General features: G+C 48.7%; 1 protein-coding gene across 2 annotated transcripts; it reads left to right on the top strand.

Annotated features, from left to right (window-relative positions):
* The first annotated feature begins 51 nt into the window (after positions 1–51).
* cplane1 (ciliogenesis and planar polarity effector 1) lies at positions 52–26,106 on the top strand. 2 transcript variants are annotated; one of them, XM_029252970.1, is made up of 53 exons: positions 52–128; positions 626–791; positions 892–1,027; positions 1,143–1,262; positions 1,443–1,675; positions 1,793–1,899; positions 1,982–2,138; positions 2,282–2,385; positions 2,486–2,668; positions 3,609–3,849; positions 3,960–4,097; positions 4,198–4,925; positions 5,160–5,350; positions 5,586–5,666; positions 5,840–6,004; positions 6,279–6,455; positions 6,561–6,789; positions 6,912–7,006; positions 7,203–7,420; positions 7,549–7,713; positions 7,824–7,959; positions 8,111–8,220; positions 8,335–8,466; positions 8,558–8,669; positions 9,058–9,367; positions 9,523–10,477; positions 10,598–10,752; positions 11,028–11,200; positions 11,337–11,479; positions 13,148–13,203; positions 13,469–13,552; positions 14,030–14,231; positions 14,383–14,913; positions 15,276–16,090; positions 16,425–16,512; positions 16,721–16,778; positions 18,846–18,980; positions 19,339–19,410; positions 19,544–19,668; positions 19,772–19,994; positions 20,137–20,375; positions 21,001–21,103; positions 21,371–21,565; positions 22,427–22,462; positions 22,727–22,751; positions 22,854–22,985; positions 23,110–23,263; positions 23,736–23,791; positions 23,975–24,169; positions 24,273–24,421; positions 24,628–24,890; positions 25,736–25,884; positions 25,915–26,106. In XM_029252970.1, coding segments are annotated over exons 2-53 (9,861 nt in total). In that variant the 5' UTR covers positions 52–128; positions 626–710; the 3' UTR covers positions 25,916–26,106. The 2 variants fall into 2 exon arrangements, with proteins under 2 accessions (XP_029108803.1, XP_029108804.1); XM_029252971.1 differs by lacking the exon at positions 52–128 and adding an exon at positions 245–384 and having other exon boundaries at positions 25,736–25,901; positions 25,932–26,106.
* Positions 26,107–26,334: the final 228 nt, after the last annotated feature.

Raw genomic sequence — 26,334 nt, 5'->3', positions numbered from 1 at the left:
TCTCCTCCCGCTGGAAACACAGGAAGTAGTTCCCGACTCCGGAAGAGGAGGGAGATTTGAAAGAGTTTAAAACATTAATAATTATATCCGAAAACCTGACCCCAGTGAATCGCAGCGGCTGTATAGCGGTAGGGAAAAAAAGGTGTATGTATATCTCATGGCAGCAACTGTAATTTGAGGTAAATAAAAAAGGTACATGATTCATCCTGGAAGTAGGAAGCGTCGGTTCCGTAACCATGGCGCCGGATCTCGGTGTGCGGTGCTGTCAGACTGGTTGTGTCAGTGCGTGCGTATGTGTAGTGTAGTGTGATTGTCCTGTAGGCATCCGTATGCTGTCTTGTGTCCGTTTGTGGACGAGCTGGTAGTAGCTGCACTGGGTAACGTGTGAGTAAAGAAGGCATCTAGACTATCTCTCTCTCTGTGTGTGTGTGTGTGTGTGTGTGTGTGTGTGTGTGTGTGTGTGTGTGTGTGTCCCCGTCCCCTACTGCTGGTCTCTTTGCCACTCTTCCTGCAGATGAACCAGTTGTGATGCCCATACTCTGTAGGTCAGTCACTACACTGACCAGTACTGACCCTGCATGTCGTTGAGATCATAACCGGTTACCTAGTTGATCTCCTTCACCAGAGCTCCAGCCATGATGGGTGTTTCGCCGGGCTGCTGATGGACGTCCGCTATCGCCCTGCCGCGGAGCGGGTCGCCGGGGCTCGACATGGATCTTCACCTGCAGGTCGTTCTGACGACCGGCATCAAGCGGAGGAAGCCGTGGCCGCGCTTCTGCTGGCTCGGCCTGGTGAGACGCGCACCCTTCCCGGCGACGCGCGTCCCCGATGCGGACGGGATGCCGGCTGTCGGGCGGAAAAGGATCGCTCACCGCTGCCGTTACCTTTCAGGAGAAGGAGTCCGTGTTTCTGCTGGATGACAACCGGATCAGTGAGATTAACATGGCAACGGGGCGCACCAAGAAGCACATCCCCAAACTTCAGCGCCTGCTGCCCAGCGTGGTCGTCATGGCAACGTCCCAGAATGGTACGTGCCTTGTCCCGACAACAGGCTACACATTGCTTCCAACAAACGTCATTGTGGAGCTATGGCTAAAAGTGTCGTTCTAACCCACCCCCCACCACCCCCCGCAATTGTCCAGGTGTGTGGTTGGCTGGACTGCTGCTCTCGGGGGAGATGTTTCTCTGGAACAAGGACAGGGACTGCCTGAAGACAGCTGCCACAGTCCCAGTTATTGCAGAGATGGTTACTGCAGCTAAAGGTCTCTGTGTGACAGTAGACAAGTGTGTGTGTGCGCATACATAAGTGCTGGTCTGCAGCTGTGTGTGCTTGTTCCGGACACCTTTCATCCACTTGCAAACATGTACCTCGCTATTCTCACTATACCTTCCTTTTCCCTTCCCTTTGTGTGTGTGTGTGTGTGTTCTCTGTCTGCATCCAGACAGCTCCGTGTGCCTCTCCTTGCTGGTGTCTGGAGACGGACGGCGAGCGCTGCTTGCTTCCCTGACGGGACAGGTCTTCCTCTGGGAATGTACTGAGCGACGAGGCCTGCTGGGACCGCGGGATGGAGCGCTTAGGGGCCGCTGGGCACACATTCTTTTCCCCGAGACCGGCTCCATGCCCTCACTGAGGGACAAAGAGGCATGTCTGCGGAGTGTGTTCGTCCAGGGGGAGGTGAGGACGCCGCCGACTCAATCCAGTGCTGACCGAGCCTCTTTGGACCCAGCTCGGACCTCGGTTTGATTGAGCTCGTGTGACATCCACCCGGGCCTGCGCTGGTTGTCTTCCCAGGTGCTCGGGGATTGCTGCCTCTGTGCGTTCGCCTTCGCTTCGGGGCATCAGCTGAACGTCACCCTGCTCAAGATCTCCTGGGAGGAGGGTTCCGAGCGGCACCTCAGGTTGGCGGCTTCGAAACGGAGGTCGGGAACGGTGGGTTGAGTGCGCTGGCGTGCATCTCTAAAGACCGACTCCTCCCCTCAGTGCGACGGGCTACAGCGTGCGCTGGGTCACCCAGCTGTACCCCCTGTCCAGCCTTTCACCTCCCTGCTGCCCCGTGAAGTCCAGGGGCGCCCTCGTGGCTGCGCTGTCCCCGGACGGCCTGGTGCTGGCTGTGGCCCTCAACCAGAGGGACCCCAAGGTAGGACCGAGGCGAACCGCTCCTACGAACGTCGGCGTCACACTGGTCTTCTCATCGACAGTACGGTGTTGGCGCGAGTCATTCTAAAAAAGTCTTTGTCCGTATCGGGTGTCCTCGTGATCCCTTTCCCGGTCCCCGTGCAGTCCACTCAGGTCCTGTTTGTCAGCACCCAGAACCTCGTCTCTGTGCCCAGCAGCCTGGGTGGCTGTGGGAGCCGAAACCTGGCCATCCCGCCCAAATATGTGAGGTACGTGTTCGTTTCCAGCCAGAGTGCGTGACGGCGTCTAGCGGCCATCGTTTGCGCTCCCGTCCTGGGTGCTCATGTGGACGAGTCGATGTCCTTGCAGGTCGTACTGGGTGGGGGACATGAGCTGGAGCCCCGGGGGGCTCTTTCTGGCATGTGTGCTGAAGAGGGGCTCCCTGCTGCTGCTGGCTCGGCTGGGGGGGCTGCTCACTCTGTCCACTTCGGGATGCAGCGTCGAGTTTGGTCCCGCCCACTTCCTGCCCCTCCACCCACTGGTCACCTACAGGTGTGTCGCCACACACGCACACACACGGGCAGGCGAGAGAACACACGTAAAGAGACAGATATGATGTACGAAGGCTCATCGGGACACGGATCAGCACGCGGATGCGTGTGTGACGCCGCCAGGCTGTCAGCGTGGATATGGATTTCCTGTTTCGCCGATCGGGTTCGGGGAACTTCCCCTACAGCATTACGCCGAACATCGGTGCCCTGATTGCCGGCGCTCAGGCTGCCGTCCGCCCGAGATCCGTTTAACACATTTATGCTCGCTGTGCTTCTCCATCTTTCTGTTTTCTTCGAAATGCCGCTTGACCTCTTTCTTCTTTTACTCTCCCTTTCCTGTCTTCTCTCGTCTTTCTTTCTCTTGGCCCTGTGCGTCAGACATGCTCATAGTGTCCTTGTTGCTCATGTAAGTACGCAGCGTTGGAGGCCTCGATGCTGCATGAGCCAGTTTCCTTCACATGTACCACGTCATCACTGACCCCAGGAACTCTGGCTAATGACCCACCGCTCACATGTTTGTCTCAGTCCTTCTTTATTACACATTAAACACTTAAACTAAGATGCATGGAATGCAAAAATACCTTTTTAATTAACTTTTTATGTACATTTTAAAGCTGCTTTCAGAATGGCAGGCAGCCCGGTGTTATTTGAGGTTTGTGAACAGCTGGTGGTGCAGTTAGCGCTGCTGCCTTTGGACCTAAAGGTTGTAGGTTTGAATCCCACCTCTAGTTGTAGTACCCTTGAGCAAGGTACTTACCCTAAATTGCTCTGGTAAAATTACTCAGCTGTCTAAATGGGTAAATAATTGTAGGTAGATTAACATTGTAAATCGTGTTGGAGAAAAGCATCTTCTAAACGAATGAATGCAAATGAACACATTGGTTCTCTGCCAATCTAACTATTCCTTTTTGACCCCACCCACCACCTCCTCGGTGCACCAGGCCCCCCGTACCGCAGGACAGCTCCCTGTCCAGTTCCTGTGCCTCTGCTCGGGATCTCCTGCGTCAGCGTTACTCCACCACCTGGCACCCGCGGCTGCCTTGTCTCATCGTGTCCGACGGCTACACAGCCACTGTGTTGCAGCTGCCGCGGCAACCGTGCCCCGCCTCGCTCATCAGCGCCTTCCTTCTGGATGTGGCAGAAGCCCTGGAGCGCATCCGCAGCGGGATCACCGGCTCCCAGGTGGGTGTTGTACATGAGCACCGTGCTTTCCCTGCAGGGCAGGAGAAACTGCTGTCCAGCCTGGTGACCAAATCTGAATGTCAGCACTGTCTCTGCACTGCTACTTCCAGGGCAGCAGGCAGGTGGAGTCTGTGTCCACGTTGAAGCTGCTGTCCAGTTTGCAGACGGTCCAGCAGGGCAACACATCCAGTCCTTCCCTGCCTCACATCCTGCTGGAGAGCCAGGACACTCAGGAGCGGTGGACGCAGGTCAGCATGCGGCGATGCTTAGATGCCTCCTCTCTCTTGTCCTATTGCACTCATCTGCACCTCCACCCTGGATCCTGCCCTCACTACCCGTGTCCCGCAGGGGGCAGGCGAAGAAGACTCGGATGACGAAGGCAGTCAGTTCCCAGGCCCAAGAGTGGAGGCCGAAGGAAGACTGGAGTTCGCCTCCATGTTCGATACCCTTCACGCCCAGCCTAATCGGTGCCAGGACCCCGAAGAAGAGCAGCCTGAGGACCCAACTCTGCTAGCTCAGCTGGACCGGGCCCAGAAAAACTTACTCACAGCGTGGGCGTTGGGTGTGTCACTAGGGGGCGCGGTGCAGCAGAGAGCCCGCTTGCTGAAACATGCCGTCCACTGTGCAGTACGATATGCCACTCTCCTTATCATCTGCCCGCTTTCAGCATCCAGCGGACTGAAGGGTGGTCAGAAGCCCTATGCCAGTCGAGTTCTGCACCTTTTTGGGACTCTTCTCAGCCTGCTGGAATGGGACAAGCCCCATGTGGGCGGGGCCAGCTGTCTAGGGGTAGCAGTGGAGCTCACAAGACAAGTGGTCCGCCTGCTCCTCTCGCCTCTGTGCGGTTGTGCCGAGCCATTCTCCCGCTCCCTCTCCACTGCCCTTCAAGCCCTCCGCATGGCCTCACGGAGCTTGGACGATACTTACTGGCTTTCCCAGAGAAACTGGTACACCCCATCTGACCCCCGGGGGGTGCCTGTCCGGTCCGTCCCTGTCTCTGACGACTTCTCCGCCTCGTTGCTGCATGAAGGATTCTCACAGAATGCCGAATTCGCCAGTCTTCGGCCATCCGACAGGTCTGTTTGTTGCCAGCTTGGCAGATTCATGCGAGTTTCATTGTCTTCATGCAAAAATAAGATTAGATAAGAATTTCATGGTGAAATAACCAGAACAAAACATCTGAGTAGTTTCACAGGCACAGATCAAGTCCTGCGGAAAGAGGTATGACCGAAGTCATTTCTTGCAGCCCGTGTCCTCCGAGCTGTGAATAAATATGTAAATCTCAACGATGGCGGTACTGCCCCCTGCAGGTTGGTGAGCGTGTGGCAGGAGGTTTACCAAACGGCATTGCAGTACCAGGCTGAGCTGCGCTCCCAGAAAAATCACAGCGACTTCGAGACAGAGCAGGGTTTTGTCGCTGACGTCCTGTCCCAGGCCCAGTGCGCTCTGCAGAGGTCTGGAGCCCGGCTAGATGTCGGACCCGTGCTGCACGGCGTCACAGGTCTGAGTCCATCCTGAGACATTCCGTGCTAACGGTACCAAATGTTACTCAGCGTCTCTTTTAAAATATCAGTTACCACGTTTCCCTTCAGTTCTCACTGCAGTCTTTTCTTTGTTTTTTTCTTCTCAGTTGAATTTAACTTAGTCTACCGACATTCTCGTGCTTTAGATAAGTGTGATGATTCCAGTGTTGGCATCATGAGCCACGTTGTGTCACCGCACTTTTGTGTCGCCAGGCGAGCAGCGCTTCCTCTACGGCTTGTACGCAGAGAGTGCCCAGGAGTGGGCTGCCGAGCTGTCGCCACAACAGGAGAAAGGTAAACGTGCCTTAGAAAAAACGGGAATCTCAAGCAACGTTAGGTAAAGTGATGTGACTGACCATCCAAAGTATCGCAGGGGATACTTCCTGTTCCTTCAGGACTCTTGTTTTCCCACTCCTACTCGAGCTTCAGTACTATCATTGTGATCTTGTCGCCCTGTCTCCCCACAGCTGGACCGCGAACCCGCTTCCTGCAGACCCGCTACTGCCTGGCTCTGCTTTACGGATTGCTCTTTCAGTACCGGCTCCGGGAGGCCCAGGGTTTCTGTGACTGTCTGGCTAAGCAGCTGCTCTGCATAGCAGGACTGGAGGTGGAGGACAGGGTCCAGACAAGCGGTGAGCCTCAGCTGTGTGTGGCAGGATCCTGACCCCGTCGACCTTTCACCTGTGTCTATATGTATATATGTGTGAGACATTGGATTAATGGACAGCTTCATTGCTGTGTGGATCTTTCATGGAATGTTATCATAGCACAGACTGATCTTTAAGACGAAAAAATAATTGCAAGTTTTCTATTATACCATCTTAACTCTCTAAATGAAAGATGTCAGCTAAATTATGATTCGCATTAATAATAGCGCTTGTCATTCTGTACCAATCCACCAACCAGCTACAGGTGGAGAAGGTCTCGCTGGTCAGAAGATGTTGGCACAGATGACCCGTGAGGCCATCTACCCAGTACTTCAATCAATGGGCCGGTTCATGGCTTCCTACTTCACTAACCAGCCGCTGGTCATCCTGCCCCCCCACAACGTTACAGTTCTACCCCCTCTGCACCTGCCCCCAGGTGAACGGAGCACATGGAGCAAAAATCAGCTTGATTAGCCTTTCACGTAGGTATTTGCTGCTTGATGTAATCGTGTCTGTCTTGGTCGTTGCTCTGTGAACACAGCCCCTGGACAGCGCCTGCTCGTCTTGTCTCGACACTCCGTTACGGAAGCCCTGCGGAGACAGCAGCTGTCGGAGCTGTGGACAGTGGGCTATGCGCTCGATTTGCTACTGCTTGTCGGGCTTGTTCCTGAGGCCGCGTGGTTCGCCCGAAACCTGGGAGACTGGAAAACAGCTGCTGCTTTGGGCCTGGCCTACACCAGCTTTTGCAGGGACCATGTGTTCCTCACGGGGTGAGCCTGCTCTTGGGTGGACAGGGTGGCCTGTACACATTGCTTGTTTTCCTCCGAGGGATGACACGTTCTCACAGCTAGTTACTTCAGTGCCTTGCTGACCACCTCCGTTTTGCCTCCAGGATGAAGTGGAAAGAGCTGCACCTGCCATCAGACCTTCAACCTGATCACATTTTCCAGGACCGGCTGGAGTCGCTACTCCAGAGCAATACGCATGGCAAGTCTCTTAAGAACTTAACAAGTTAGTTTGGACTTTTTTGCTCATCTTGGGTTGTCCTCAAGAGAAAGGACACGTCCTCCAACTTGTTTTTTGGGCGGGTCAGCCTGTATGTGCTTGTTGGATGCAGGGTAAGCAAAATTGAATTGGTGGTTGAGCAAATGTACAAGTCAAAATTTGTCTCTCTCTTACTCAGACTGCATGGATGAGGAGGACGAGGTGCTGCTGTACAGCTTGGTGCAAGATCTCTTCCGTGCCTCGGCCATGGCCCAGCTGGATGTGTTGTCACGGCCTTTGCGACAGCTACTGGACTGCGCCAAGGGGCTGGCATCTCACCTAACAGGGCTCGTGCCACATGGGGTGTACCTCCCTGCCCCGCCGCTGTACTGTCCTCAGCCTGCCATGGACACCAGGGTACACATATTCATACAAGCCCACTAAAGACATTTAACATAATAGCTTTTTAACTGCCAATCACAGTATCAGCAAACAAGTCTATAGTACCTGCCTTCTCAGAGGGAATCGTCACTGTTTATCTGCAGGGACATTTAGAGAATGCAGCGCTGTCCTCAGAGCAGGTGTCTCGCCAGAAGGTGTCCAGAGCCCTTCAAAGGGCACTGCTGCTACTGAGAGCAGCCCGCTGCTCCCGCCCGGCCGCACATTGGTACATAACCAAGCTGCGTCGCTGCCGTAAGCTCTTAAAGAAGGTGACTCCCTGCCGTACCTCCAAATCACACGGTCCCTCCAACCCAGTACCTGCCGGCTTTTAGCGTGTTGATTGAATAATCAGTTTACTGGTCAACTGGTCTCTCTCCAGATTCGTCTGAAGGGTCCCCATCCCATGGTGAAATCCTTTCCAGATGGTCTCATGAAGTTTTTCTCTCGTAATGGCTTCTTCACACCAAGACCCCACGGAGATGGACTCAAAGATTCAGCCACGATACAGGCTATAAGTAAGACACATGCAGATTTATACAGCACAGACACTTAAGACACAAATCTATGCACCAGCAAGGCTGTTATTAAGACTCACGGATTTATATAGTTGAGGCACTTTTCAATAAATCCGTGGTAGTCATCATAGAGGTGGCCTCTTTTTCCCAGCATGCTTCAGGGAATTGTGCGGGCTTTGCTGGATGCTGCATGTTCGGGATCAGCTGTCAGTCTGCTGCAGGAAGTACCAGGCTGCAAGGAATGATGGGGGAGAATCACAGGTATTTGACAGTATGATGTGAAGTTGGGCTATTAAGAGCAAGGCCATGTGTGTCTCTTGTGTGTGTGTGTGTGTCTATTTTTCAGGTGAAATAGTGCTCTGTGTGTCTTGGCAGGTGGTCTCATGCTGTGAGGAAGCCCTACGATGGGCATGTCGTCTCCTGCCATTCTCTCACTTCCTGAATGCACAGGAAGTCCTGCAGGATGTGGTGCTCAGTCTGGTGTCAGCGCTGCCCCCATGTCCCATGGTAACTTTCTCTTCTCCGATTGCCTACCTAACTTCAGCAGTCTTCCTGGTGCTCTTCACTGTGCTCTCTTGTCCGTTGTCATTTGTGTCAGGTGGCCCAGGTGCTTGCCCAGGCCTTCCCAGAGGAAGAGGAGTCAGTGCGGGTCCCCCTGAGGGAAAAGTACAACTCCCTGCTCCAGCGACTGAACCAGTGCCATCTTCCCAGTAACACATTCATTGATATAATGATGATGATCATGATGATAGTAATACTGAACGTCTGTGTATTTCATATGTTAAGAAATACCTATTACTGTCTTTCCCTTGACCTTATCAAATGGCTCAGACCTTGTCCTGACCTTAATGTGCCTAGCCATTTAATAATCATCATCGTGGTATTACTGTATTGTATGTATTTTTTTCACTGTCCGTGATACAGACTCTCCTATTTTTATGACTTTGTTGCTTGTAATACTTGTATCCAAAGCTAATTATAGGTTTTCACTCATTTATACAGTATTTTTGCTGGACCAGTTTGGGGTACTATGACAATAGACTATGACAGGTCTTTCTTCCTACTCTTTTTACTTCGACTTTGCTGCCCCCCCAACAGTCTCAGAGCAGGGTATTGCGGATGGAGAGAGCAAGATAATAAGAGTTCTGATCCAGGAAGAGCTGCACTGGAGGCGGCAGGAGCAGCGGTTTGTTGCCAAGCACCTTGCTCCATTGCAATTGCACTTGTGGGAAAGGGAGGTGGAGGAAGAGGAAGGACATGTTGTGCTCAATCGGCTCTCGCCAGGGACTAGTCTGAGCTGCAGCACGTTGACAGACTGTGGGAGCTCCCTGATGTACAGCGATGCAGACACAGCTGATACAACCTTTGATCATCTCTGTCCCGATCATCAAGGCAAGAGCATGCACAGGTAGTGTGGTTTTAGAAGAAGCTAAACTACTTGTGTATGCACATTAAGTAGAATTTCAAAGAAGTCTTGTTGGCTGTTTATAGTCCCTGACATTCAATGTTTTCTAGCAGGCAGTGCTCACTGACTTTCTTGCTGGTTTCTGTTCATCTGATCAGCATGACCCCGGTGGCAGCTGAGCCCGATAAGCTGGATAGGGTCACAGAGGGTCATGGCAAGCTGGGGCCAGGAGCAAGAAGGCAGGGCAAAGGTACAGAGCCCACTGCTGAGACACCAGACAGCCTAGCCCTGCCTTTTGTCGGCACTTGGGAGTTTGAGTTGGATGATGAGGAGTACCTGATCTTCTTGGAGCTCTTCCTGAGCTACATACTAGAGAAGGATTGTATGGAGGACGATTCAGATCTCCCTCTTCTAAGCAGTTTCACATTAGAACTGCATGAGAAGGAACTGCACTCTCTGGCTTATGAGGTGATGACGACATTCCGGCAACGGTGGGACCACAATAGGCTGGCCTTGAGGAAGGGGAGCGATGCACCAGTTGTGTTCCGACCTGGTCACTACTATGAGCTGATATCAGACTTCCCAGATGCACCTTCCTCTCCAGTCCGTAGCCATTCTCAGACTCAAAGTGGTGGTGGAGGACGCTCAGTCCATCATTTTCCTGGCCTCCATGGAGGAAGAACCCAGGGTTTGTTTGGCTGCCAACGCCAGGCCACCCAAGTTGTCCCACCTCCCATCCAAGATGAACAGTCTATTTATGAAGGCTGCCACAGCCAGAACTCCATGCAATGGGGATCAGAATCTGTCCAGTGGCTCTTCAGAACCCATCCAGATGTTCATGCTTTGGATCTGTGCCAGGACCTTGACCCTCAGCTGGAGGCTGAGTTCCAGGGTCTAAGCCAACTTTTGGAGTGGATGTTGCGCTGGTCCGACAGGAAGGTGCTGATTACCCATCCTTTCCGAAAGAAGGAGATCACAGCCGTTGGGACCACTGATAAGGTGTTCATTAGAGCCAAGACCTCAACCCCAGCTGTCCTCACAGCCCTCAAGCTTATGGCATGCAGATACAGTGCCACCATTATGGTAGAAGACAGGCAGTGCACACACTTCAAGGTGAGTGCTCATCAATATATATTTCTCAGGGGTTACCTGAGTTAAAAATCAGACATTATAAATAGTCACTATGCAGGATTTGGTTTTTAATGTTAAGTATGTCCTTGCCTTCTGGCCCAGGTCCCAGTAATGGATTCAGCAGTTGCATCAGTGCTACTGCCAGAGAGCAAGTGGAGGCCAGAAAGGGAGAGCAGTGTGGACACAGGGTACCCGGCTTCAACTGCGACCCCACTTCATCAGCCTGATGAGGATACTGAGCGCAGTGGTTCTTCTCAGTGAGTGTTGGGTGGTGTGAACCATCCGCTTACCTCCACTATGTCCAAAGGGATCTTTTAGCTTTCTGATTGCTTTTGTACTGTTGGTGTGTAGAGGGGGGCTGTTTGTTGAGTGAATGTGGCGCAGTTACTGTGAAGTCAAAATGTTATCGGTATGTATTCAGTTTTGAATCAGCATATGGTCATTATGCACTCAGCAGCAGGTTGTATATAAACTCCAATTTGTTAATTTGTGTGTTTCTCTTAATTCTGTATTTTTGTGTGTCACTCAACAGCATTTCTGTGATGGAGAAAGGGGACTCAAAGGTGGACTTGGATGGAGAGCAATATGCCTCAAACCAGTACAATCATGATGTGGTGACCCCTAACTTTGTTAAAGCCGAGAAATTTGAGAGGCTGCTAGAAAAGGAAGTGTTAGAGCTCCACATTGAGCACACTGAACAGGAGGGTAAGCAAAACTCTTCAGACTAAGATAAACACTCTCTATTGAGTGTCTAAGTAACAGTATTTAAGTTCTTGTTGGCATATACTGATTTCAGTGTCTGTATTATTGATGACCTCTATGTCGATGGAAATTTCTACAGCAGCCCTAGGTGGTGGATTGATGCTCTGTGATGATTCAAATAGCAGCAGTACGGTGTCCTCCTCATCATCCTCTACCTCAATCCCCAATCCTAACATCTCCATTAACATCAGCCTCGCCAGGCCTCCTTCACCCCAAGACCAGGTGAGCACAGTGGGAACTGATATGATAGACTGGCCATGGTTAGATCTATGTAGTACTGTAGGTTGTGTAAGGCATCAATCTACAGTTTTGAGGAAAAAGTTTGTAAACCCTTTGGAATTATGATTTTTGCATGTATGGCTCCTAATGTGTTAACTTTTCCTTTGCCACATTCTCATGACAAACACACTATTTTATATTGCTGTATCATTATTGAACAAATGATTTAAATAATCTTTGATGGGAAAAGTATGTGAACCCTTATATCTAGTAACTAGTGGAATCTCCTTCATTGGCAGTTACTTCAGCCAAACCCTTTCTGTAGTTGCTGATCAGATGTGTGCAGTTCTTATAAGGTATTTTGGCCTATTCCTCTGTACCAAACTGTTTCAGCTAACATTTATTTTTCGGATGTCTTGCCTGAATGGCCTGCTTCAAATCACGTCACAGCATTTCAGTGCAATTGAGGTCAGGGCTCTTACTAGGTCATTTTAATTTCTTCTGTTTCAGCCACTCTGTTGTTGATTTTATCCTGTGTTTTAGATCATTGTCATGTTGTATGACACAACTTCTTTTGAGTTTTAGATAAGACACCCTTACATTCAGCTATAGGATTTCCTGATACAACTTGGGATTCATTGGTCCTTCAGTGATTGCAACCTATCTAGGAACCTGATGCAGCAAAGCAGCCTCACAGCATTATACTCCCTCCACCATGCTTCACAGCTAGGATGAGGTTTTGGTGTTGGTATGGAGCGTCTCATCTGTCTACATAACATTGTTCCAGTAGTGCTTTGGAACATCCACGTGGTCTTTGGCAAACTTCAGATGAGCAAGAATGTCTTTTTTTGGATACCAATGGCTTCCTCAGTGGTAACCTTCCATGAACCTTGTTCATTGTTTTTTCTTATCGTAGACTCATGAACACAGACATTATCAAGTGGAAGAGATGCCAGCAGATCACTAGCTGTCAGCCTAGGTTTTGAGGATTGCACGACATGCCCTTGCACTGATCTTGCTAGGATCTCCACACCCAAGGAGAGTAGTGATAATGTTGAATCTCTTCCATTTGTAAACTACATGACTGTGGCCTGACTGAGGCCCAAGTCTTTAAAAATTACTTTCCGGTCTTCAACAACTCCTCTTCTGCAGTCCTCCACAATGGCTTTTTGATCAGGCAATATTGCACTTTAACAGAATTATACCATAAAGAGCAGGTAACTAAAATCATGTGTCTTGTTTGTACAGCAGGGTGGGTCAGACTCAACCCTGAATTGATTGGAACACCAGACTCGTTGGTTGGAATAGCTGACTCCAATTACTCTCTTTTCAAGATGTCATTAATCTAAAGGTTCACATGCTTTTTTTCCCATGAGTGACCTTGACTGTTTAAACCCTTTGTTCAATAAAGATATAAAATGTAAAGTCTTGTGTTTGTTGTTTGTTATAAAAGTCTTCCTTCATTTATTATCATGACACAGATGAAGAGTAGGTCACATTTTAGGATCCATTCTAGGACACCATCTGTTTATTTGTAATCCAGATAATCAGAAATAGTTCATAAACTTTTTCTCACAGCTGTAGTACCATTGCTCTTTGGAGGGTAGCAACTACCTACTAGATACATGTTCTTTTTTTTAAACTTTGTTTTTTAAAAACTTATCTTCTCAGACTCTGTCCCTGTCAGACCTGCACAGTCAGACCCCAGGTTCAATGAAAGCAGCTTGGTGAGTTCACTGTTCAGTGCTACCTTGATCCAGAGATGGGAGATTCAGTCAGGCTGCGCCGGCATGTGGAGGGCATAAACAAGAGGGCAGGGTGCCTGGCATGTATGGCACAGGGTTATCATTTCTGTTTTAATTGTTGTTGTTATTTTTTATAATTAATAGTATATTGATGGTATGTTAATAGTGTTTATTGCCCAGCTTTTTGCTTGTGGATTAGGACTGTACTTAAAATTGAAACAAGTTTATGTATTTCCCATTTTGGCAGGGCTGAAGAGTCAGAAACACCAGGACTTTCCAGTAGGCCATGCAGAGCATCAGCTGATACAAAGACCAGCAGACTGACAGCAATGTAAGGATTAACCATCTCAAACTGCTTGTACTTAACATGTGGCCCTAGGTGAGAGTCTGATCTCCCCAGTACCAGGAAAAAATATAAAACAAAGTTTCATCAGTCCATCATCTTCTCCTGAATGCTTCAGTTGTATTACTGTATCATTAGCTTTGCTAATACTTTCACAAGCACACACACACACACACTGTCTGAAGCCACTGGTCCCAAGCGGGGTCGCGGCGAACCGGAGCAACCCGGCAACACAGGGCACAAGGCTGGAGGGGGAGGGAACACACCCAGGACAGGACACCAGTCCATCGCAAGACACCCCAAGCAGAACTCGAATCCCAGACCCACCGGAGAGCAGGCCCTGGCCAAACCCGCTGCGCCACCGCGACCCCCGCTTTCACAAGCAGCGTACTAAAAATATAAAACCTCACTCATTGGGAATTCCGAATGTTCCCACATACACCTTTCTGCTTTCTGCCCTACCAGAGAGCATCCTCCGGCACCTGAACCCATTCTGTCCCCGAAGCCCCAGTCACTCCTCACAGCAGGACCTCAGCCAGGAAATCCAGTTGAGCAATCTTATAGCAGTGTTTCCCAGCAGGGCAGAGCCTCTGACACACAGCCTCCTGTGGCGCAGCTGGATCCTGCGAGGCAGCTCCTGCAGGACGAGCTATTCCGACTGGTGCAGGTGAATATAGTTACGGCGTTGCACAAAGGGACATTTTTAGTCATTATCAGCTCGTCTTTTAAACGGAAGAAAAATGTTGTTGTATTATTGCTTTGGTGCATTCTGGTTTTTCATGTTCATATTAACAAAAAAAATTTCTGTCTCTTTTCAGTTACAGCAGATCAACTTTATGGGCCTCATGCAGATTGTTGGCACCTCCTTTGCCAGAATGCCTCTTGCCCAGCCTAACTTGCCTCTTTTGTCCCAAGCAAATATACCTGTGTCCCAAGCCAACCTGCCTTTTACCCAGGCTCACCTACCCCTTTTGTCCCAGGCAACCATACCTGCCTCACAGGACAGCTTGCAGCCCTCTCAGGTTAACATGCCACTGTTGTACCAGCCAACAGTGCCAGCTTCCCAAACCAGTGTCCCCAAGTCTGAACCTAACCTGCCAGTGTCTCAGTCCAATTTACCACTGTCCCAAACCAACATCTATACTCATAATCTGTCCCCCTCTCAACTCAACATGCATCCCCCGCAACCAAGCCTACCGCTATTGCAACAGCAGAATGTACCCTTATCCCAGCCCAACTTGACTGTCCTCCAGCCAGGTATCCAGAGCATTTCTGAGGCCAAGGCTGTGGATCAGCAGCTGATGAAAGAGGTCCAAAACAGTGGGAACAGTATAAAGCTCATGGCTCAGGTATGGCAACACACAGGTGAGAACACCCATGTGTGAACCTGAGGTCTGGGGCGGTGTTTTGAGGTGGTGCGGGAGGTTACAGTTGAATATCTGTTTTCACATGTACTAAATCTGTGGTTGGTTATTTTCCGTTTAAAAATTACTGCTGTTTTCATTCCTGCAGTTAATTTTAGGAAATATTTTTGTTTACTATTTCAAATATTAGATTATTTACAATGTGTGAGTTCCACAATGTTGAAACAGCAATAGGGGCGAACTATGAGGATGCTGGGCCCATGCAGGCAGTGTAAATGGTCATGTTATGTAGTGGTTTAGCATGTTTTATTGTTTTTCACCAGCATCATTCACTTTTGACTCTGCAGCCAGAGTGGTCCCACACTGGTCAGGCAGACCAGCAGGGCTTCATACCTTCCTCCGCTGGGCTTCTCGGCACTGTTGGCAGCTGCTCCCATGAAGTTGTAGCTGATGCCGCTGGCCTTCCACCGGCACCAAACAGCGACCGGTTGTGGGAAACGCCGCACCCTACCCGTCAAGAAACTGGGATACCCCCTGTGTCTGGGCTTAGGCTGCTCCAGCTCCATGCCCCTCATTTGCCCTTGCTTTGCCCTCAACGCCAAGGGACTTTTCCACCTGGATTTTCACCCAGTCTGTCATGGCCTCATTGTGTGAGGGAGGCATGGGTACAACACACTGAACCACCAACTCCACCTCCTCCCCCATTGCATGGCTGCCAAGTCCAAGTCCAGCAAGAACCTGCAGCCCCCAGACTCTTCCAGTACATCCCTTCAGACCAAGTGCTTCAGAATATGCAGCCCAAGTCTACGCAATCTGGGGTAGAAATAGAAGGAGCAAGGGGCACCACCTCCTTCCCAAAGAAAAATAGATATCCCCCGCCAAATGGCCTCCCCTTGCTGCGTTTCCACCCTGAATCTCGTCAACCCCCCATCTTCTTCCCTGCTCCACCCGTGACCAGTAGCCGAGGAATTCAGCTGCTGCAGAAAGACTCTGAGCCACTGAGGAAGGTCCAGCCCCCTACCTCTTCACCGCTGCCCACCTCCTGCCTCATTCCTCTGGAGGAGCTGACAAGAGGACAGTCAGCAGGAGGTGGGCCGCTCCACCTCCTCTCTGCAGATATTCGCACTCACACCACCAGCACAGCCATCAGTTCTGCTAAAAGGTGAGGCTGCTGTTGCATGAACCCTACAGGGGTACTAAAGAGAAAGGTGCTAGTGCTGGACACTCATCTCTCAAAGTTGTATGGAATTCCCTTGCTTTGTATAGTGGGGCTGTGGTTGATGCTGGAGTCTGGAAGTAGGGGTCACTCATTGCATCTGTAGAGGGGCACCTCTTTTACCTTAAAAGGATTTTTACCATTCATTTTTACCTCAGCTTAAAATTCAGCTGCTAGCTGCTATCATAGATGTGTATAGACCAAAGCTACACCAGCTCCTAAAGCAGTAAATGAAAAGATGGGAAGAAGGACTGGAAGGTTTTTAATATTGTCACTTTAGGAAGAAGAGGAGGGAAGACAAGAAGAAGGAGGATGGCAATCTGATTGTTACCTTCAGGGCAGAGGAGTCCATTGTCCCACCAGTGGAGGTATGACCCTAAGCAGCTCAGGATTCTTCTATGTTGTATCTCCCAAAAGAGCTGCACTTCAGCAGGCCCCGATTTGAAGTTATTGCCCTTCAAACCCAGTATTTTCTGTTGAGCTTCACCCTCAGATTTTAACAGAAACCCTGGTAACAGCAGTAGTACGGTATGGGCTCATTGTTGCCGTTTCTTTGTCATGGTATCTATTCCTCAGGTCAAAGAGGAGGCTCAATCTGAACCTGTGCTGGACCAGGGAGGTGTCACCTCTGCCAGTGAGAATCTGTTCATTTTACCATTTCCCTCGTCAACTCAGCCCACTCTCTTCTGTTTCTGTAATGTTCAGAGGTGGGTAGAATAGTGAAAACAGTACTGAAGTAAAACCACACCCAAACATCACATGATGGGGTAAATTCATTCTGTGAAATTGCCCAGCTAGACAAAATACTGTTGTGAGGGGGTTGAACTACCACTATTTCTTATGGAAATAAAAATGTCACCTGAAATTAAATTACCAAAATAAAAAGTAATTTATGCATTGCAATAATAACACCAACTTATTTAATATTTAACCCAAAAATTATTACTAGGTTCTCTTCATGGTATGTTTTCATTCTTCCGTCAATAATGAAAAACTGCCTGTCTTAAATGCAGGGTCCTGGTGGTCTGGAGTCTATCCAGGAAGTATAGGGCACCAAGGCAGGGCATACCCTGGACAGAGGCAATTTGATATTTTGGCACCCAGATGCGACATAAGGACATGGCATAAAGAAATAAATGTAAATGTAAAATGCAATGTAAATACAGTTCACAGGGTCACTGCCTATGTTTTTCACTCCTCAAAATTCTAATGAAAGTTTGGACCCGCTCCTGCTGTAACACCCTTGAGTAAGCTATTTACCCTTCTCTATAAATGGGTAAATAATTGAAAGTACCTTAACTTTATAAATTGTTTTGGAGAAAAGTATTGATCGCAAATCAGATTTAAAGGTATAAATTCAATGATTTTGCAAAGGTGAAAATGTGTAAGTTGAAGGAATGGTTGTACTGTATAAATGCGTGAACAGTAAGTTGATTGGATAAGAACATGAGCTCAATCAGGAATGATGTAATTTTTTTTTCCATACAGTACTTGAACTGATTATACATTGTATTTGAAGCCATGGATTCTCGCCCTAAACGAAACTGCTTGACAGCTCCTCTGTGGCTCTTAATTTAGGGAAAACTGACCGATAGGCGACAGTGGCCCGTGAAATCCACAGAAGAAGAGCTGACAGTGAGGATGGTGTGCAGTAAAAATGAAGACGGCCGATAGGAAGAAGGTGTTGCTGTGGGTTAGCGGTAAAAGGGACTTCGTTGGTTTAGGATTAAACTGAGAGCTGACAATGGTCAGTGATTTAAAGAGAACTCAGCTAATAGTGAAGTGTCTCTGATGGTCCGGACTGAAAGCTTTATCCTTGTTTTAAGGACAAAGGGATAAAAAAAAAATACATGCATAAATACATATAAATGTAGAGTACTGTGCAAACGCTTTAGGCACTTGGGGGAAAAAAGCTGTAACGTGAGAATGCTTCCAAAAATAATGTTCTTATTTAATAAACTTCCTACAAAGCTCAGTAACCATCTATCGTCAACAACTGCTTGTCCCGAGGGGGTTGCGGCGGGTTTGACCGGGTCCCGCAATCTGGTGGGTCTGGGGTTCAAGACCGTTTGGGGTGCCTTGCAATGGACCGGCGTCCCGTCCTGGGTGTGTCCCCTCCCCCTCCAGCCTTGTGCCCTGTGTCGCTGGGTTAGGGTCCAGTTCACTGCAACCCCACTCAGGACAAGTGGTTTCAGTCAGTGTGTGTGTGTGTGTGTGTGTGTGTGTGTGTGTGTGTGTGTGTGTGTGTGTGTGTGTATATACTTTCTTTCTTTAACGATATACAAAACCCTTACTGTAATACTGTAACTTTTTGCAAAAGGAATGCCTAGAAATCTAAAATATGCTCTTTGCCATTGACACTAATGCAGTTGACATTAAATAACCGTTTAACACAAATATTTTTGTGAAACATCTAAGTGCCTAAGACTTTTGCACACTACTGTAGTTGAGTAGAAGGAAGGTATTTTATGGCCACAACTTCTCTGAAAGTGAGTTTATCCAGAAATTTACATAACAGTGTAAATTAAACTCATTGCTACCCACCTCTTGTGTTCCATTTCACACACAACCCCCCCCACGGCGGAGTTCTGAGCTGTGTGTGTGCAGCTCTCTCTGTATTGTCTGTACTTACCTGTGTGTTGTTGCTGACTGTAGATGGCCTACGGAGGAGTCACACCTGTCCTGTTCTTTACTGTTCCAGGGCTGTCCCAGCCTGTGCTGTCCAGCCAGGATCTGCTGACCAGGGCTTGGTCAACTGCAGCTGAGCTCCACGCCTTTGCCTCCTTACAGAAGAAGCCCCCAGTGGTCCACGACGTGTGCACCAACACTGACCCTGGTGTGTCCCCCTGCTGCCTTTTCTTTCTCCTCTCAGTGCAGATGTCTTTCTTGTGGAGTTTTGAACATTCATTTATCTGATGCTTCTCTCCAAAGCGACTTAAAATATTGAGCTATTTACCCATTTATGCAAATAGGTAATTTTACTGGAACAATTTATGGTAAGTACCTTGCTGAAAGGTACTACAGCTGGAGGTGGCTTTCGAACCTGCGACCTTTGGGTCCAAAGGCAGCAGCTCTAACCACTGCACTATTCAGATTGGCAAGATATTAGCAAGATGTTTATATGCACTGCTGTCATGGTGTTGTTAGATGATCGATGTTTGCATTATATTGAATTGTTTTTCCCATATCTATAGCTTGTCCTCCGTCACTCGCAGAAAAAGCCATCTCCGCTCATCTTCCCACTTCTCCTAGATTTGCTCCAGGAGGTAAGTCCAGCATCCTACGACCTTAATTTTTTGTGGGTTTAGAGTTGCTGTTGCTTGTCAGGGCTATGGATGTGGGGCTGCGATGACTGCAGCTGTGTTACCAACATGTGTTACCCCATCTGCCTGTTCTTAGATGGTGAACGTCAGCTAGAAGCCAACATTCTGCCTCCTGACATATTCCTGGACCTTCGGTTTCCTCGAGACACCCCCTCCCAGGGCTCGAAGACCCTAGTGGACCCTATGCCAGAAGTGGAGGCGGTAAAGGGTTTAAACTTCCATTTACGCTGAATGCTTGGATGGTGTGGTACAGCAGCTAGAGAACGGAAGCATCATCAAAATCCCCTGCTCCTCTTTCACTCAGGGCGTACTGGGACGAGGCTTCATCAATGTGATCGATCTAGAGGATTCAGCTTTGCTGCAGGACCTTCCACCTCTCCAAACTTTACCAGATCCCCTGCCGCAAAGATCCCTTTCAACGCCAACCTCTGCTCAGCTCCATCTTCTTGCTTCTACTGTCTCTACCTCCGCTCCGGAAGTGTCGCTTGGCCCACAACCCTCAGTCTCAAAGACCCCGCCCAACGAAGGTGAATACAGGGCTTCGATAACAAATCACGCTAATCCGCTTCAGCACTCTTGTAGTCTAACCTGATACAGTTGGCTAGAACTAGTGTAACGTCATCCAGGTTTCTTTCAGACGCGTGTGACCTACTTCCCCTCTCTTGTCAGGGGTTCCTGTTGAGCCGAGTCCTCCGGCAGTGCTGCAGTCTGTGGCCGTTCTTTCGGAGCCCTTGGGGGACACGGTGACTGTCAGGATGCTGCAGGACAGGCAGGAGCGGCGTCACGTAGCCCGGGGGTCACGATTCAAGGACCAGGTCTCTGCCCGTCTGTCAGAAATGGATGCTCAAGTAGAAGCGCTCCAGCGCATCGCTGACCACATGGACCAGGAATTTGCCAACACTAGGATGGTAGCAACCTCTTCATTCTCATTGTGACTCTCTCGGTCTTCCATTCCCCACCTCTTCAGTTTCCTAGCACTCTCTCCCTGCATGCTTCCGTTTCACATTTTTGCTGGTCCGATTCAGAGGGGCTGAACAACTCTTCCGCCATAACTGCTGCTCCGTGTGTGTGTGTGTGTGTGTGTGTGTGTGTGTGTGTGTGTGTGTATATTTTTCCTACTCTATGTATCCTATGTATCATATTTTGAATATACTCTACAATATTTGAACCACTTTTATATTTTTCTCCACCTACCCTATTGTAGAAGTCATAAAATATTTATTCTGTGCAGCTTGTCATTCCAACCTCACATCTTATAAGGCATAATGAGACATTTTCAGAAATCTGTGTGTTGATGTACTTGTATAACAATAGTGACACTGATACAGCTTTTACATGCAACGTAAAGCACTTAACCGTTTTGCTTAAAATGGAAACAGAAATGTTATCTTTCCTTTATGAAGGTTGGAAGAAGAAAGAGCTCATTGCTGTTTGACTGTGCTACCGTTCCATGTTTCTCTGTACTCTGTTATGTGTCCTACACCACTGTTGGAGTTCTGATGTCGTACCTGGCTGTGTTACCCCCTCCATCAGCTGGTGAGGACAATAGACTCTTTGGCCCCGGTGACCTTTGCGCCTAATGCGGAACCCAAGCAACACTCCAGCAGAAGTGTCGATGTGGAGGTTATAGATGAAGGTCAGAGTCAAACATAGTCAACCTTGCTGTCTTAAGGTGGAATCTAGTGTTGTTATAGTACCATCCTGAATGGTATAATACCCTCCTGCTTTAGTACCATCCTGCATAGCATAGTATCATCCCTCTTTAGTACCATCATGCATGGTATAGAACCATCCTGCTTTAGTACCATTCTACTTTAGTACCATCCTGCAGGGTATAGTACACCATGTTGTAAGGATGGTCAGACTTCCCACTCATAACCTCCTTTTCTGTTTCCTGTGTCAGTCTCCCGACTGTGCCCGACATCTGGACTAGTGGACCTGCCGGAGGAAGAAAAGGGTGAAGAAACTGAGGATGAAATAATTGCAGCTTCTCCAGCTGCTGTTATCCCTCCTAGTGAGAGAGCGCACTCTTCCACATCGCCACCCTCCGCTGCTGCTTCGGAAAAACTCCCGCTCCTGCTGCACTCCACACCAGATGGTACTCCCATGACTCATATTGTTACTCGAAAATGAAAAATGAGCAAAATGCCAAAAATATACCAATAGCTTTTTTTTTTTCCTAGATGATTGTTTTTGGTTTTTACACAGTTTTTCATTTGAGCCGTTTTAATAACACAAGGCAACAAAATCTTCCAAAGTTCTTAGTTATAATAGTTTTTGCATTTGTTATTAGTTAAAGTTTACCGATTACAAAAGTACCACTAGTTCTTCTAGAGTGTCAGTTTTACTTTGGTACTTTACAACCATTTGAAGATTCTAGAAGGTACCAGAACATTCCCGAAAGTACCAAAACATCGCAGAATGAATCAGATCCTCAAAGGTACTGGAATATTCAGTGCTTGAAACCCAGTCCCAGAATGTGCTTATTTCAAGAATATAGAATATTGTTCTGAAAACTGATGTACGGTATGGTACGAATTAACACCAAAAGTGTTATTAATGTAACGAAACTGAATGAAAACTGCACAAAAATGATTTTGTTACCTTGTGTAATCTTTGAAATGTCTCCATTTGAAAGTAGTACAAGTCATTTTCACCTGTACACTGTGAGGAATCCTGTAGCGTAGTATCTTACCGCGCTGAAAGGTACTTGTGTGACAGTTCTGTGAGGTGATCAGTCTTTAGAAGAAATTATTGCAATATTTATTGACTTCTGCGTCTCCAAGTGACAATCGCTCTCGAAGTCTCTCGCTCAGGATTTAAAACCGGATGAGAGAAACCTGAGCACTCATGAATAAAACAGAAGTCGTATTTTGACAGACTTTTTTTTTTTTTTTTCCCCCCCTGCCTACTTCTGTTTTTTTAACACTTCTCTGTGTTTGGCTACTTGTGTCTTCAGAGAAAGCACAACTGACACCATCTGAAGGCCTTCAGGGTAAGATCTGCCTCCACCGCACGTCCGCTGCCTGCAGCGTCATTGTCGTCTCTACCCGGCCTGTCCTTAGTCGCTGGGCACGTTGCACGTAAACCGATACCATTGCAACCATGCTGAGTGAGTGAGTGTTACAGGTCAGGGTGCTGCTTTTGGCAGCTTACTGCTCAATTGTTGCAATCTTCTGTATTTACTCCCTTCTCTGGGTTTTCAGTGTGCATTTAGAGGGGAAAAGATTAATGACAAACTCTGTTTTTCCCGACTTAGATGCTGCGACTGCAGAATCTGCGAGGTAAGGCAGTGTTTTGCTCTGGTATATGTCCAGCAGGAGGTGGTGTGTTTCTATGCACGGTATAGAACATTGATCTCCCTCACGGCTGCCTTGTGCCCACAGGTGTGAGGTGGACTCACTGGAGCTCACGGGGCTGAGTGATGTGGCTGACATCCTTGGGCAGCTGGTGCAGGATAAGATCTTATCTGCTACGGAGCTGGGACTCTCCCAGACACAGGCAGCCAGACTAAGGAGGTGAGTCAGTAAGCCAGCAGATCTTATAAATATGATAAGTACATCAGGGCTGCTTCTGTTTTTGTTGAGACCATGAGGTGAGTGCTCTTTCAACTACAAAAATGAGCCGTGGCTCCACCCACAGGAAGGGGTTGCAGCAAACTCAGAAGGCGCAGGAGCGGCTGGAGGTGCAGGCGTGGATGAAGAAGAAACGGAGGGAGCGTCTGGCAGAGTACCGCAGACAAAGGGAAGAAAAGACGCAGCGGGAGCATAAGCCCTTTAGATCTACTGCCACACTGGTGAGAGACCTGCACTGACACTCTGTTTGAAAAGCATTAGATATAGTGCTACACAACTACCTCTGATTGATAGGCACACACACACACACACACACACACACACACACACACACACACACACACACACACACACACACACACACACACACATACATTGTCTGAAACCACTTGTTCCAAGCGGGGTCGCGGTCAGTCGGAGCCTAACCTGGCAACACTGGGTGTAAGGCCGGAGGGGGAGGGGACACACCCAAGACGGGATGCCGGTCCGTGGCAGGGCACCCCTAGCAGGACTCGAACCCCAGACCCACCAGAGAGCGGGCCCCGCCTAAACCCGCTGCGCCACTGCACCCCCGAGCATACTGGGTATAGAGCTGTACTGATACCTCTGACAGATTGTCGTTCGGTGTAGTGCTACACCAGTATGTGTTTGAAAAGCACTGAGTTAATTATTGTACTTGCTGCCTTTTTGCAGAAACCCACATCTAAAGATCTTGCACTCAGCAGGAAAATGAAGGAAGAAAAGGACAAGTAAGAGCTGGCAGTTACTGGTTTTGATGGGATCATTTCAGACATAAAACTGAAAACAAATAAAAAAGGTGATATGGGAAGATATGTTTTCTGTGTGTGTGTGTGTGTGTGTGTGTGTGTGTGTGTGTAGGCTACACCATATAGCCATTTCTCATTTGTACCATGGTCTATGTTTGGCTCCAGGATGAGCCTCCAGGAGCACCACGGCCAGAGGGCTCAGGAGGCCTGCAACTTGATGGCAGAGTTACTTGCAGCACCGCTGTCGCTACCCAGGGCTCCTCCGGCAACCCCCATATTCCTGCAGCCTCCATCCACATCGTCGTCGGCTCCACCCAGCAAGCACCCCGCAGCTCTCAGGAGTGCCCTCGGTGGATCCAGGTCGCACGCGGTTTCAGGGATTTGAATGCTGCTTTGACTTGCTGCCGTGACCCAATGAGGACGAGCAGAACAGCATGATATGAGTGGGGCTGTTGTTTTCCAGGGTGGGGCAGCGAAACCGGAGTCAGTCTTCAGAGCGAACAGGGAGGAGCCCAAAGTTGCAGACAGGAGCCCCGCGCTCACTCTCTTCCCCAGGAAGAGTGCTGGGAGACCAGGGGGCGTTGAGCCGCAGGCTGGGACTCCATCGGCCTGGTGGGTCTTCCAAAGAAGCGCAGCCACCCGGGAATCTTCAGTACACAAAATTTATGTATTTATTATTATTAGAGAGCTCTGTCCAAAGCAACTTACAAGTTCAGACCATACAAGTACGGTAAATGCAACAGAAAGAAAATAAGAGTTTACATGAAGGGACTTTTTAACAGCTTGCTCCTGTGTGTTTCTGTTTTTTGGTGTAACAGCAAGGGCTCTCCCAGGTGACCGTCTCTCCCAGGTGACCCGGCGGGGCATGCTGGCAAAGACAAGGAGCACGGCTGGCCAGCAGGGCACGGCCAACGTCCAAAGAGTGCATGCAAAGGAGCCGGTACCTGTGAGGACAGGTCTGCAAGAGAAGGACTGGAGCAGTGATATGGACAAGACGGAGGAGAGAGATGTGGTCAGTCCCTGGGATCCACCTTCCGAGATCTGCCAGTTGCTGGGACTGAAAAAACAGGACTGGGGGCAGGTAGGGTTTATTATTGTGATAATAAATTTACATTTATATTTATTCATTTAGCAGATGCTTTCCTCCCAAACAACATACATTTCCGAGAAAAATAGAGTGCATTACATCAAAAGTAAGAGAGACTGAGATTGACACGTGATTCTAAAGCACAGTTAATTTACTTTCCACCATATGAACCAATACGCATAACATGAGTTGCTGCCTAAAGGTTTATTCATTAATCGATGACTTCCAATCACAAAATTGTAACAAACATTTACATCACACGAGTAGCAGCATAAAAGTGTATCTGTTATTCAACAGTTATTGAGCATAAAATTTACACATTACGCGAAATTAAGAGATCACGGTAGTGAGTCTCGAAGAGGTGACTTTTAAAACCCTTCTTAAATGCAGAGAGAGAATCAGCAGCTCTGAGTGAGGTGGGGAGGTAATTCCACCACATCAGAGCCAGAGCTGAAAACCTTTGTGCTTTGGATACTGGACCCTTGCGTATGGGAGGAGGTGGGTGCGGTGGCGCAGTGGCGCAGCGGGTTTGGCTGAGTCCTGCTCTCTGGTGGGTCTGGGGTTTGAGTCCCGCTTGGGGTGCCTTGCGACGGACTGGCGTCCCGTCATGGGTATGTCTCCCCCCCAGCTGTGCACCCTCTATTGCCAGGTTAGGCTCCAGCTCGCAAGCGGTTTCAGACAGTGTGTGTGTGTGTGTGTGTGTGTGTGTGTGTGTGTGTGTGTGTGTGTGTGTGTGTGTGTGTGTGTGTGTGTGGATGCAGTACAGACTGTATCCTGCTGAACCTGGTCTGTCAGCTGTAGTGGACTGCAGACTTCAGTAATTCTGCTTTCCACTCCAGGAGCTGTGGGATGACAGCAGGGAGGTGGCGAGGAGTCCTCCTGGAACCGAGCTGGATGCCTTGTCTGAAAGTACAGGAAGCATCCTCAGCAAACTGGACTGGAATGCCATCGAGAGCATGGTGGCAGGAGAAGGCAGGAGAGGAGTGTGACACACACACACACACACACACACACACACACACACACACACACACAAAAGAGGACTTTGACTGAGGGACGAGTCACAGGACATACTCAGGACATATCAGCGAGGGGTCAGCTATTCTCTTTCTGTGTGAAAGCAATTCAGAGCCAAAGACAGGACATGTTCTACAGCCTGCTGCTTTGGAACGGTTCATGCGAAACTGAGATGAGAGCATTAATACATGTAAAGCAGACTGTACACTCCATATAAAACATTTATCATGGACTTTAAATTCTGTATATTTATTGGATATATTTTAGTATGTATTTATTAAAATCTTTTCAAGTAAGATTTTGAGTGAAATTCTTGTATAGACGCTGAATACTGCTAGAGCTGTTAGAACACGAGACGACTTACTTTTTGCAGTCATAAAACCAGAGGTGAGTAGTAAGAAGTCACTCCATTACAGGTACC

This window comes from Scleropages formosus, chromosome 6 (genome assembly GCF_900964775.1).
Source record: "Scleropages formosus chromosome 6, fSclFor1.1, whole genome shotgun sequence".
Classification (NCBI taxonomy): Eukaryota; Metazoa; Chordata; class Actinopteri; order Osteoglossiformes; family Osteoglossidae; genus Scleropages; species Scleropages formosus.
The sequence above is the reverse complement of the archived record's forward strand: the minus strand, read 5'-3'. Positions and strand labels throughout refer to the sequence as shown.

What these genes read in the sequence shown, in the direction of transcription:
- cplane1 (XM_029252970.1), top strand. Translation starts at nt 711, where the DNA reads ATGGATCTTCACCTGCAGGTCGTTCTGACGACCGGCATCAAGCGGAGG. An exon ending in AGTCTTCGGCCATCCGACAG is followed by an intron (nt 4,926 to 5,159) that starts GTCTGTTTGTTG and finishes TGCCCCCTGCAG; the next exon opens with GTTGGTGAGCGTGTGGCAGG. An exon ending in ACCATCTGAAGGCCTTCAGG is followed by an intron (nt 22,463 to 22,726) that starts GTAAGATCTGCC and finishes TTCCCGACTTAG; the next exon opens with ATGCTGCGACTGCAGAATCT.